The sequence below is a fragment of the Zonotrichia leucophrys genome, chromosome 2 (assembly GCF_028769735.1).
Source record: "Zonotrichia leucophrys gambelii isolate GWCS_2022_RI chromosome 2, RI_Zleu_2.0, whole genome shotgun sequence".
Taxonomy (NCBI): Eukaryota; Metazoa; Chordata; class Aves; order Passeriformes; family Passerellidae; genus Zonotrichia; species Zonotrichia leucophrys.
The window spans coordinates 79,509,488-79,522,419 of NC_088171.1; the positions used below are offsets into that span (position 1 = coordinate 79,509,488).

At 38.1% G+C, this 12,932-nt stretch overlaps 1 protein-coding gene across 1 annotated transcript in view; it reads left to right on the plus strand.

Annotated features, from left to right (window-relative positions):
* The first annotated feature begins 1,501 nt into the window (after nucleotides 1-1,501).
* The window catches only part of DNAH5 (dynein axonemal heavy chain 5), a 116,447-nt gene continuing 105,016 nt past the window's right edge, over nucleotides 1,502-12,932 (plus strand). The window contains exons 1-5 of the mRNA XM_064705499.1: nucleotides 1,502-1,558; nucleotides 5,761-5,895; nucleotides 7,705-7,789; nucleotides 11,700-11,863; nucleotides 12,288-12,500. Coding sequence (XP_064561569.1) covers nucleotides 1,502-1,558; nucleotides 5,761-5,895; nucleotides 7,705-7,789; nucleotides 11,700-11,863; nucleotides 12,288-12,500 — 654 coding nt within the window. The remainder of the gene's footprint in view (nucleotides 1,559-5,760; nucleotides 5,896-7,704; nucleotides 7,790-11,699; nucleotides 11,864-12,287; nucleotides 12,501-12,932) is intronic.

Sequence of the window (12,932 nt, forward strand, 5' to 3'; positions counted from 1 at the left end):
ATAGGCCGGATTGTTCAGAGCCCCTTTCAGCCAGCCTTGAACACATCCAGGACTGGGGCATCCACAGCTTCCCTGGGCAACCTGTTCTGGTTCTTTACCACCCTCACAGTGAAGAGCCTGCTGTCCTGCAGTTTAAGGCCATTCCCTCTTGTCCTATCACTACCATGCCATTGTGAAAAGTCCCTCCAGCCTTCTTTCAGGCCCCTGTTAGGAAATGGTAGGTGCTGGAAGGTCTCCCCAGTGCCTGCTCTTGTCCAGGCAGAACAGCTCTGGCCCTCTCTTCACAAGAGAGCTGCTCCAGTCCTGTGATCACCTTAGTGGCTCTCCTCTGGACTCCTTCCAACAGAATGTAAATAATTAATTCCTCAGTGGTTTGAATATATCCATGGGAATTAACTTTATATGTAATATTTAATAGCATGTTTAATTTTAAATGATAACCCTGCAAAGGGTTCAGAGAAATCTATGGATGTTTACTTTTACCCTAAATGCAGTTTTTCAGTCTTTCAGACATGTATGCACAACTGGATTTGACTACAGTAGGTGGGAAAATGTAGATAATGCAGGCAAAATGGTTTTTACTCATGTGATTTTTGTCAATGCTAAGGTTGTCAAGTGCTTTTAGACATTACTCACATTGATATGAGTGGAAGCAGAAATATTTAGGGACATTTTAAGCCAGAAATAGCTGTAAAATGTCTGTTTTCTTGTTACTAATACTGGATAATTAGATTGTTTTTCTTGGCATTTTGAAGAGGACATTGGATTATGTTCAGTCACTGAAGTGGAAAAAAATTAAAGCTCTTTTAGGAAGGAAAAAACCTAACATTTCTTGCTGAAGAAAAATTTCTGTATTAAGCAACCATTTTACAGCTGAAAAATAAATGTAACTGAATGTACTTCTATAAAAGCATGAATAGAAAACTCTGTAATTTACAAGTCTGTAGGTAAAAGATATTTGAAAGTTGCTTGACTGTTGCTGTGTATTTAAACAGTCACCTGTGACAAGGAAACAAAGATGCCTGTTGACACAGGGATTGCTTCAGAAGGCCAAACACAAATCAGAGAAGCAGTTATAAAATTGACTTTGCAAATACTTATGGTGCCCTTGAGTATGATGAATTGTATCCAGCAGTGTTTGCATGTAAACACTATCACCTTAACAACACTGTGGTTGGTAGGAGTAACTTTCAAGGCCTAATCTGTAGGCAGTAAATTCTGGTGGCTAGAGACCTCTTGTTTCTGTGGTAGTGCAATTTAATTTTCTAGCAATTTGTGTGCACACTAGAACTGAATTTTAAATACAGAGATAAGGTTAATAGGTGCTGGGTTTTTTTATGTCCTTACTGAATTTTCCAGATTTATTTTGGCATTCCTACTGAAAGGAAAGAAGTGCAAACAAAACGTTGGGGGAGTACAAAATGATGAATGCAAAAGCTTTCTCCATGGATTAGGGATTGTTCCTGAAAAACAGTGTTTGATGCTTATACTGAATAGTACAATGTTTAGGACTGGAAGAAAGCAACTTTGGAGACGAAGCATTGGCAGAGTGATAAAGGTAAGGAAAACTGAATTTTGAACTAGGCTTAGACTAATAATTACATAATTTGAATAAAGGTATGTATTGAGGGGGGAAGGCTTAGAAAAAAAATGTTTTAAAATAGGTGTAAGTGGGTGATGATAGTTGCACTATTTGTTTTGAAAGGCAAATTTGCACTGGGAGGTGTTTATGCATTTGGCTAGTGGTGCTTGTATCTTGCCCAGATTGTTGCAATGGTCTGGTAATGGTATAATTTCACAAATGCTATATCAGTACACTAAAGAATTTGATGTTAGATGTGGCAACAAAACACGGGTTGACTCTGCCATGAAGAAAATAGAAATGTAACTTCACTTTCCCCATATGTCTAAGATGGGAATAGAGTTTTGAAGGAAATACTTAGCATTGAGGAACCACAACAGACTATAGAAGTCATTAAGATACTTAGACTAATTTTAAAAGCTGGTTATTTAAGCAAACTGTTCCTGAGTAAATGCAATGTGCAAAGCTCTGATTTTTGAGATTTAAGAGTTAGATAAGGGAACTGCCCTAGTTCTTTAGGGTTTGTATTTTTTTGGAAAGAGGAAATAAAACTATTCAAACTTGAAGATTGAAAACTCAGGGTGCTTGAAAATATGTGAAATGGAGTGCAGTTTACTTTTCAAGGGAAATTCTTGAGCAAGATTTATGTAACATAAAACATCTTAGCAAGTTAAAGGAGAGACAAAGGAATTCCACGTGGGTTAAATAAATTTTGGATAAGCCAGTCAATTAACAATAAAACATTGTTACTCTTTGAATCTTTCACTATTGAACTTCCCTGTAAAGTCTTGCTCATCAACAAGACTTTGATTTCAGCATGTCTAAATTCAGTGATGCACAGTATTCTGACAACAAAATGCATTATTTGCTGGATAAAGTGTGTTCAGAACAAGTTTTATCTTGTGTGCATATGACTTGCATACTAAACAACATTCTTGCTAACTCTTTTCAGGGTGTCTGCATCAGCAGCTACAGTCTGTAATGGAGAAGCTGGCAATAGTCAATAGCTGGTTTCTAAGCCTCTTGTTTCAAAAAATTAACCCCTTGAATCTCTGACTTGTGCTCTTTTAGTACCTGCTGCTTAAATATACATAGTTTTTTAGCAGCTATGAGACTTTTTGAAAATTTTAATTTAATCTCAAATTATTTCTTCAGACTGATGGTGAGAGGTTTATGGGTTTAGGTATATAAAAGATACATTTAGGAATCTCTCCCTTTTCTTGCTTCAGGGAAAGATGTGTAACTGGACTAATCATCAGAAAAGGACTTTTCAGTTAATGAGTTTAGCTTTAGACCTTCATCTGTTATGGGACTGTATTATATAACCTTTCTTACTTTCATAACCAGAAGTGGTAAAAGAAACCCAAAACTAAACTTGGCGGTTTTACCTGTGTTGTTCTTTACATGAAAAACTGAGATGAAGCTGTACCATAAAAAACTTGGACAATATTTCCAGATATCTAAGTGAGACAGTGTTTATCTCTTGTAAATAGTGCATTCTCCTACATCATGGGTCGTGCTGTATGGCCCTGATCAGAGTTGCTGCTGATACTTTTCAGGATTTGCATGTCAGTGTTACTGCATATAACAGCAATTTCTCTTTTACCTATGTAAATGATCCTCTGTGTGTTTCAGCATTCTTCCATCTTCAAATCTTAGTCTTTCAGTGTTCTATGAAATTCTGAATTACATAGAGTTGCCTATTCTTGGGTAATATTTTTTGGTAGAGATTCTGTTTAGGCCTATGTACTTCTGTAGTGAATACTGCAGGATTTAAAACTACAAAAACTCTTGGGCCATGACCACAATGCTGATTTGAAGTGAGATGTGAGGGTAGCTAAAGGGGAAAGGGAAGAATGAAAGGTAGAAAGCTCAGCATTTTCTTCTAATTAGTTCTCTGAGATTCCTAATCCTAAGTAAAGAATATCTTAAAAATTCATTATTTTAGTGGAATGCAAATGGAAGCTCAGAAGATAGACTGGGGGATAGTTTCCAGCATGGCCTCTTAGTGTTTTAAATACATAAATTAGTGATTTTCTATTGAAAGCACTGAAGTTAGGTTTTCTCTACTTTTCTGTGTACAATCTAATCCTAAAAGTGAGGCAGAAGTCTCTTCTAATGACTTCAACAATGAATGTGCAAGTTTGTGATTAAGCAACACTTCATTTGGGAAGCAAGTTTGTAGAAATGATAACTCATCAAAATATAGAGGCATGACAGCTTGAATTGTGTTGAGTGTTCTTGCATTGCATTGTAGCAACTCTCAGGAAAAAAATGTGTGGAACTTGCATTAGTAATAGAAATATCCTACATATCAAAACAAATGCCTTCCAGTAGTGACATGATAAATACAAATCAAAGTGTTTATCTTCATAAAACGATAGCTTTATCATTTAGCTAATAATTTCCTGTTTCTCTAGGTATGGTTCATTAAGTAATTTAAGTTAATTGCACTTAAAGTTTAGTGATATCTTAATGAAAATTCTTGTTGCTGGACTTAGACAGCAAATATTCCCCAGTGCTGTATGAACAGCTATGCACTATAGCTTGTACATTTGTTATAGGACTTGAGACACAGCAATTAAAAAAAGTTTTAAACAGACATTGGGACATGATTGCTCAGTTTGAGAAGAAGGTGCTCATGATTTCAACCTATACAAATAGCAACTTGTAGAAGAAATGGAAGCTATGAACATGTCAAGAGCATCTGTATATGTGGAGCTGGTGGCTTAAAACTCAGTATAAGGTATCTTGTATAGTAATATATCCAGAGTTCTATATTGGAAACACAAGCATAGTACAAAAGTAGTCTCTCTGTAGTTTAGGTAGAACAAAAGGCTTCTTTCTGTATTAAATAGAAACTAATTGGTAGAGTATTGGTTTGTATTATTATTATTTTTTAAAGATGCCCTATCAGTTGTGTTCAAGTTACTGGAACAGTAGTTTTGAGTATTTTGTTGTTATCATCTAGTGTGAATGGAGCTGATTCAGACAAAGTGTTTGCTTTTTGCATGTCTAAAGAGGAGGAAAATTTCTGCTCATGTTTAAAAGCATTTAGGAATTCACTTTCAGAGAACTGAAGACTATGTTAGGACATGACAGGGATAAAATAGCGCAAAGTACATGTATGAATTAGTCTGCTACTGTGTTCTTCAGACATATCTGTGTAAAGAATAGGATTTGTATGTTTGCTTTTTATATGGAAAAACATTTCAAATGCATTCAGCATTTATGAAGGCATGGTAGTAGTTACCAGTTTACCAGGTATTTGAAAATTCCTTCAGAAAGTAGGAAAGATATTTACATAAAGGTATAAAGTATATTAAGCAGGTCCTTTTGGCTCTGCAAAAGCTTGTGGATAAATCACTTATACATACTTTATAAAGTTACTAGTTTTCTCCTAATCACCAGGGAAATAAGGATTGAATTTACTTCCAATGAAACATCATTCTAAATTTCTTTTGAAAATGAAATTATATTGAATCTTGTAACCCACAAGCACAATAATACCAGTAACTATTCCAGAAGGCTATTTTGTCTATAATGTAATGAGGTGTGTTACATATGGGATTTCAATTTAATTAGAAGAGTAGGCTTACTGCTTGAAGAATGGTATAATAGCTATAGTTAAGCACATTTGTAAACACTTGTGTACCTTGAGGCTTGTGGTTTGTTTTACTTCTCATTATATTAAAGAGATAATGTATAAAACCCTAGCTTCCTTCAGCAGCATCTGTCTTTATTAGAGAGCGCTTACAATATCTTCCACGAATAACAAAGATCAGTCAGAATCCTGTCTTGACTTGATCATACGTGACTAGACTGAAAAGCTGAGACAAAGGACTTAGGGTGCTGAAGGTAACATGCAGAATAATCGAGCTGTACATTATAAAATGCTTTTTTCCTACAAAGCCTGTGAACAAATTAGCTTTCTGTACAACATTATTTATGATAGAAATGTTGTGGTAAATCTGAAAATGGAACACCAGAAACAAACTGTAATATTGTAACAAAGGCTGCTTCTAAAATTTTCACTTGAGTGCCGTAGAAACATAAATCACCAGTGTGGATTGAATGTAATAGCCTTTACTTTTAAAAAGAAATTTTAAAGCTTTCTTTATTTTTGTCTTGAAATTAGATTGTGAGTTTTTTATTGTCCACTTTGTATTTAATAACAGCAAAATCTCAAGGATGAGAGGGAGGCTAAACGTGCTCGTCTGGATGGCAGACATGATTACTTACTGGATATTGTTGCCTCTTGTGTCAATCTGGACAAAGCAGAAGTAGAAGATGCTATTCTTGATGGAAACCAGGTAATCTGATGAATTTGAAAGTGAAGCTCATAGTATATTTTGGAACTAATATTACCATTAAATTCTTGGTGAGATAGTTTTCAGACTTCACACCTGAGGTCTCTCAAGTCTTCTCCTTGAAGAAGCTTTTTTTTTTTTCAATTTTTAATTAATTTGAACAAAAATGTCCTTAATTCCAGGACCTATTGTAACAATATTGATTTTTAAATTTATTAGAATCTCTCCTTTCCAGTGGTTATAGTTAACATGCTAAAACTTGTGATTGTATTTCATGGTAAAACCGCAGTGTGAAGTCTCCCAGTCCTTGAGTACACAGCACAGGGAAGTTCAAGAGTCCTGGCCACAGCAGGTTGCATGTTGTCATTTCCATAAGGCTGCCAGCATTTGTGAGACTGTATTACAATCTAGATCAGCAAATTAAAATAGGTAGAAGCCACTTGACAAAATAGAATGGCTTATGTCATCTGACTGTGACTGCATGAGGGCTAATACAAATTCATATATTGAGACACTGAAAAATATCACTTTTTAAACAAGCCAGGTAGATGGAAGTAGATATTTTACTTCCTGATGCTAAAGTAAACATGGCTGTGGTTTGGGTTTTTTATGATTTGTTTTCTCTTGTATTCTCTTTCCATCTGCATGCCTTCAATTTAGGCATTCCATTTCAGTGCTAATATTGTTGAGAAACTGAAGAAAGGCCAGTGGAAGACCAGTAAGAAAGAGAGGGACACAGGACATGTGAAGTATGAGATAAGGGAGAGGAAGAGGTTGAGTGGCAGTCAAATAGTAGCCTGCAGCTCCTTGAAGAGTGTTTGCAAAGATGACAGAGCTGAACTATTCTCAGTGGGAGCAGATGAAAACTTCAAAGATAAAGCCACATCTTGCAAAATGCCCACCGAGAGACCCTTCTTCACCAGGAGGGTAATGCAGCATGGGAATAGGTTACTTCAAGTCAGTTGTGGAATTCCTGTCCTTGGGGTTTTTGAGACTCAGCCTAGGAAATGCTCTAGATGATTGGAGCTGTTGTTGGTGACACAGGAAGCTGGCCTCAAGACCTCCCAGAAGTCTCTTCCAACATTTCTATGAGTTCATGATATAGCAAATGAGCAGTGCAGAACATTGTCATGCACATAAAAAACCGGAATTAGTTTCAGCCTTTGTGCATTCTATCTCTAAATGGGTTTCCTGGCAAACTGTAGTGCCTGAGAATAGCTGTCAGATGAGGAAAATATTGGCAGTTTCTACACTTGGAAAGAGAGAAGTGTAATAGCTGTTTTGTCCTCATCTTGGAGGGCTCAGCCAAGATTTTCCGGAATAGCAGCTCATTATCTTGATGTAACTGAGGCTTGTTATTAATGGAAGAGGGATAATTGTGGCTTTCTTCCAGCTTCTGGTGATCTTCTAGCCTTTTTTCTACACTAGAAAGCACAAATGGTACCACCTAATGTTTCTGAAGATGAACTTGAAGGAGCCTTTTCTGCTAAAGATAGCCATGTAGTTAGGGACTACACAGAAGAGTGATGCAGATTAGTGGATGAGGCCAGACTTTCAAGTGCTGAGACATGGATCAGCATATTAGCATAAAGCAACTCAGTTTCTTCCTCAGCCTGTATGGCCTACACACGAGATTTGTGGACTGCACTACCAATACATGCTTCAGTGATGCTTGATGGCAGCCTTGAATTGATGAAGAGCTGTTAAATTTTCTTGATGCTTATAAATATGTAAATAGGCAAAGGCTTCCTCTGTTGCTGTGATATGAAACAAATCAATGACACATTATGATCTAAACATGATTTCACACAGATAGAGCGCATGAACAGGTTCCTGGCCCCTGGAGGTCTGCGTCATCTGATGTTCTTCTACCAAGATGTGGAAGTAATGGATACAGGTAAAGCAACTTAGATTCTCCTGCAACGTGTTACAGTTGTGCTGAGCAAAAGAGCAAGGAAAAAGAAAATAGTCAAGTTCTTATAAACTAGGATTTAAAGCAAGACAGGTTTGGTCATACCAAGGCACTGATCCCTGCTCATGAAATTACGATTGATGAAATTACTGAAGCTTATTAGTGCACTTCTGCACGTTGCTACTATGGAGCAGCAAAGTACTTCCTTGTGAGCTCAGCAGCTCTTGCCTGTGGCAATTTGTTTTTGATAATTAAAAGGTGACTTTGACACAAGGTGAGAAGTGACAGATGCCATTCCTCTCCTCTTCAGTCATGCCACCTGCTGGCCCTAGAAGCCATCCACATTTCTTGGCACATGACCATCCATCTAGGTAGTCCTGTTACATGATAAATGCCTTCATGAGACCCACATTATGGGTAGAAAGATGTTACCCCAAAAATCCTTCCTGCATGTATTCCATTACTGAGTGCCCCCATATTCCACACTTCTGGGGGAAACCTCCTTCTCCCTCACCCTGCATGTAGCTCAGGATCCCGGTGACAAGGACATCCTCCTTTTGCCCATGGCTCCTCTCCCAGAGCCTCCAGTGCTGATGCTGTTGGGACCATTCAGGTGCTCTGTGACCTCTCAGAGACTGTGACTGGCTGGTGGGAGCTCACACCACTTGGTTACCCTGGATGTACATGAACAGCCCTGTAAACATATCTATGCTTAGCTGTATAAATGTGTTTATACATAGGTAAACATATACCTAGATGAACGTACAAATATCTATTTATATTTCATGCATTTTCAGTATATATGTTTGTGTCCATTTTCTTCAGTATATCTGTATGTATCTAAAAGGGATGAAAAGACTATTTAATATGATATAAGCAACTTTAATAAAAAAAGTTTCAATGCACATAGAAATACAGTGCAATGAAAACACAAACGCAACCACTAATTTAGAAATCTGAGGAGCAAGTTTTAACATGCCTGAGATGAAGTGGTGAAAGTATGACAAAGAGAGTGTGAGGCAAGGGTCAAAGCCTAGGAATCTAATGGGTGTTGCCCATACCCACCAACAAAACCAATCAGATCACACTACAGTATGGTGGGATTTTGGTAACCTTTTGGGATTTGGTGCTAAATATAGGCAATATGGAAAGCAGTAGAAAAAAACACATAAGCAAAACCCAAATGAATTCACAGCAAGGCATGCATTGGGTGAATAAGAAAATGTCCCTAGAACAGCATGCACAGGAGGGAAAAAAAATTAAGAAAAAAAATGTAGTGATAGAGAAGACAGTGGGGATTAAGTGAGTGGGCTGGAAACTGACTTTGCCCACAGCTGTAAATGCAGTCACTTGTAATACTGTCAGACAGTAAAACTTCTGCTGTACATTTTCCCTTTGTTGGTGGAGCAGAGTTTGTAAAAGAATTATCTGTGTTGATTGTTTAGGGCTGTGGTTCACAGGCTGTCAAAGCAAAAATCTCAATTGTGATGGTATCCACTAACTGGTAAATCTAAGTGATTTTTTGTGGCATTACATGCACTCTCTTGGCAAGGGCACTTACTATGGCCACATCATACCCAAACTGGTTTTCTGACCCTGATGAATCAACCAACATTTGTGTTAGGGCAGAAAATGATCCCATGAAGGGAGTGTACAAGGAATTCTGTGTTTCTGCAGAGCAGGAGTTGTATCTCCGAGTTCAGGAAGATCTACTTCAGAGACCTAAGGTGTCATTTAAAAGTTTGATTTCTTGCAGTGTTTTGAAGATCACTATTCATGTGAATTTTAAAAACCTCTAGCACCTTTTTCAGTAAGAGTACATATTTTCTAAAGAGACTGCAGGTTATACTACCTACTTCACCTCCACAGATTGTGGGAAAACTCTGATGACTTTTGCTGGTCTTGCCTCTGTAATTACTTGTGGCACTTTAACCCTGGCTGGGTGCCAGGCACACACCAAAGCTGCTCACTCACCTTCCCCTGCTACAGCTGGACAGAGGAGAGAGAATTTATTGAAGGTTTCATGAATTGAGATAAGGAGTGGGAGAAAACACTCCAAGGGCAAAATATGCTTGACTTAAAGGTACAAAGTGAATTTATTACCAACTAAATCAGAGCAGGCTAATGAGAAGTAAAATAAGCCCTTAAAATACATTTTTTTTCTCTCAACCCCTCCCTCCTTCCCACTGGCAGTGCAGGGAGACAATGGCATGGGGGTTTTGGACAGTTCAACACCTGAGGTTTTCTTTCACATCTCAGGGAGAGGAGTCCTTCCCCTGTGAGACTGTGGGGTCCCTCCCATGGGAGACAGTTCTCAGTGAACTTCTCCAACGAGGTTCCAATCTCATGAGCAGCAGCCCTCCCAAAACTGCTGCAATGTGAGTCCTCCCAAGGGCACACAGTCCTCTCAGAACTGCTGCAGCATGGATCACTCTTCCATAGGATGCAGTCCTCCAAGGCCAGGCTGCTCCAGCCTGGAAGCAGGGTCCCTCTGTCTACCTGGCCTCTCACTGGATCCCAGCCTCCTCCAGGCATCCACCCACTCCAGCACTGGCACCTCCCCATGTTCTCACTTCCTCCTTTTCTCTGGCTGGATATAAAACTGCACCCCAAACTTTGTTTTGCTTTTCATCTCAAATATGTTATGGCAGAGGCATTATCACCATCTCTAATTGGCCCAGCCTTGGCCAGCAGCATCTCCATCAGGGATTGGCTCTGGCTGACATGCTGGAAGCTTCCAGCAGCTTCACACAGAAGCACCTCTGTGGCACCTTCACTACCAAGAACCTTGCAAAACTGGACCATTACTGCAGTATAAAGATAGCAAAAGTTTATTAGCATGCAATACATCAAATTAATAACATTTACAGAGTCAGGTCTTTTGCTGGGACAGAGTCCTTGTTGTAGTTCTGAGGAATATGAAAATGAGACTTCTTCAGAGCTGCAGTGGAAAAGGGAGAGAGAAAGATGATGTGAACAGAAGGATGGGGAGGGAACTTCTGGGGGCCACCTGGTCCAAAATAGGGATCCCTGGTGCTGATGGTCATGTGCCTCAAAGAAAAAAAACGTGCAGAGGGATCTATCACTTTTTAGGTGTTGTCCTTTAACTGCTGGTATCAACAACTTACTTTTTCATCTTCTTATTGTAGTAGTGTCTCACTGAGATGTGTATGCATGCAATTTTACTCTAAGGTAATGCTGAAAAGCTAGTAACAAGGTAGGGTGAGGTATTGTGACCAAAAACATGAGAGAAACATTTTACCCCCAAAAGACAGTGCTTCTTCTTAGTGACCCTTTACAAGTGTTGCCAGCAGCCTGGACATGGAAGCAGTATATTCATGTTGGGGGAAGAAGAAAGGACAAGGAACTCCCTTGTAGCTCTATTATTGGTTTTTGTTTGCTTTTGCCCCACAGAATCTGCTGTGGCCTCTGTCTCCTTGTTTTCAGAAGCATCCTATTTATTTTTTTTTCCCTTGTGTTTACATATTTTTATGGAAGGACAGTTGATAATAGCTCCTCTAAGGTAAAATACATCACTGCATTTTCTGATTTCTAATTTTTCTTTTTCAAGCAAGAGAGCATTGTCTACAGCTGCATGATAGAGCCTATAAAAGGACCTTGAGTCTGAAACATTATTTAGAAGGAATAGAAAAAACAAATAAATGAATAGAAATGAAAGGCTTTTGATGCAAGAATGGCAAAACCAGATGAAATATTTCTTACTGTGCCATGAAGACTCTGAATGCTGTATACTTTCTGTGGATAGTTCTGTGAGATGCCTCCAGGAGACTGGGACTCAGTGAGGGACAAATAATGACTGAAGTGTTTGTGTAGAAAACTTTTCTTTGAATAAATGATCAATGGGTCTTAATTGTTTATTTGTTTGAATCTGTAGAGTACTTTGGCTTTCCAGGAATAGGAATGAACTCTCATTTGACCAAGAAGAAGAAACTGAAAGTATTTGTGACAGAGGGAAAAGATGTTGCTTTAACTGGTGTATGCATTTTCTTCATTAGATCTAGTGTTTCTAAACCAGTCACAACTGAGAATATCTATCAAGTAAGTCAGTGACTGCTCATCTCTGTACATAATCTTGTTCAAAATTTGTTTTTATGATGGGGTATTTGCTCTCAGAAAATGGCAATTTGACAGCTCTTGACATGGAGGAATGAGTAAAAGGACACACAGATGGGTTAAATGAACCAGGACAAAAAGGGAGGGGGATGGAAATAAAGATATTATCTTGTGGCAGCAACTTGATGTATATCATTGATATGAAAAAAGGATACTGAGGAAGAAAATTTAAGACAATCTGTAATGACAGAGAAATTAGTCAGTACCTAAATACTGAGGTGTTAAATTTCAAAAAAGTCTAGCAAATTAATTTGAAAAACAAAAATTATTTTCCTTTTGAAAGTGTATATGTAAATTGTATATAAGTTTTTACTGGTGAAAGACCCCTTGTATTGTGTCTCTTTTACAGGAAGTAAATTTTAATATGATGGATATAGGTCGAGATGGCTTATTAAAAAGTGTTGAGAAGTTGGTATCAGAAATATTCATTCCAGCCTTACAGACTATGGACCATGGCTGGATTGAACCTCAGCAAGTTCCCAATATTAAGCAGGACTTCCTTCGTGCCCTAGAAGGATTTGTTAGTGTCCTATCAGGAACTCAGCAAAGTCTGTTGGAAAAGGTAGTATGTTCGTGTGGGAAATAGAAAGTGAGCTAGCTGTAGAATGTCTCTGGCTCTGGACCTTTTGAATTAGCTGCTGTTTTAGATTACTCATAAAATTTGCTTTTGTTAAATTGGAGAAAAACCCAACACTTCTGTTTATTGTCATCCTAACTCATTATACTTCAATCTGTAGTTTTAATAGTTCTGTAGGTGCTTCTGTTCTTGTTTATTCTGGGGTCAGTTCTTTAGAGCTATTAACTTCTTGACTCCCCAGTGGCTGTGGTCACTCTTAAATGTTGAATGATTAATGTATGACAAAATGTTGTTGGTTTTTACTCAGCTTTTGTGAAGGAAAGGGCATGAGAGCACAGCTGCCTGGTTGGTGAATTCTTCAGATTCTGGATTCTAGAATTTTCCACTTTCAGCTCAAGCCAGTTTAATTTAGACTGA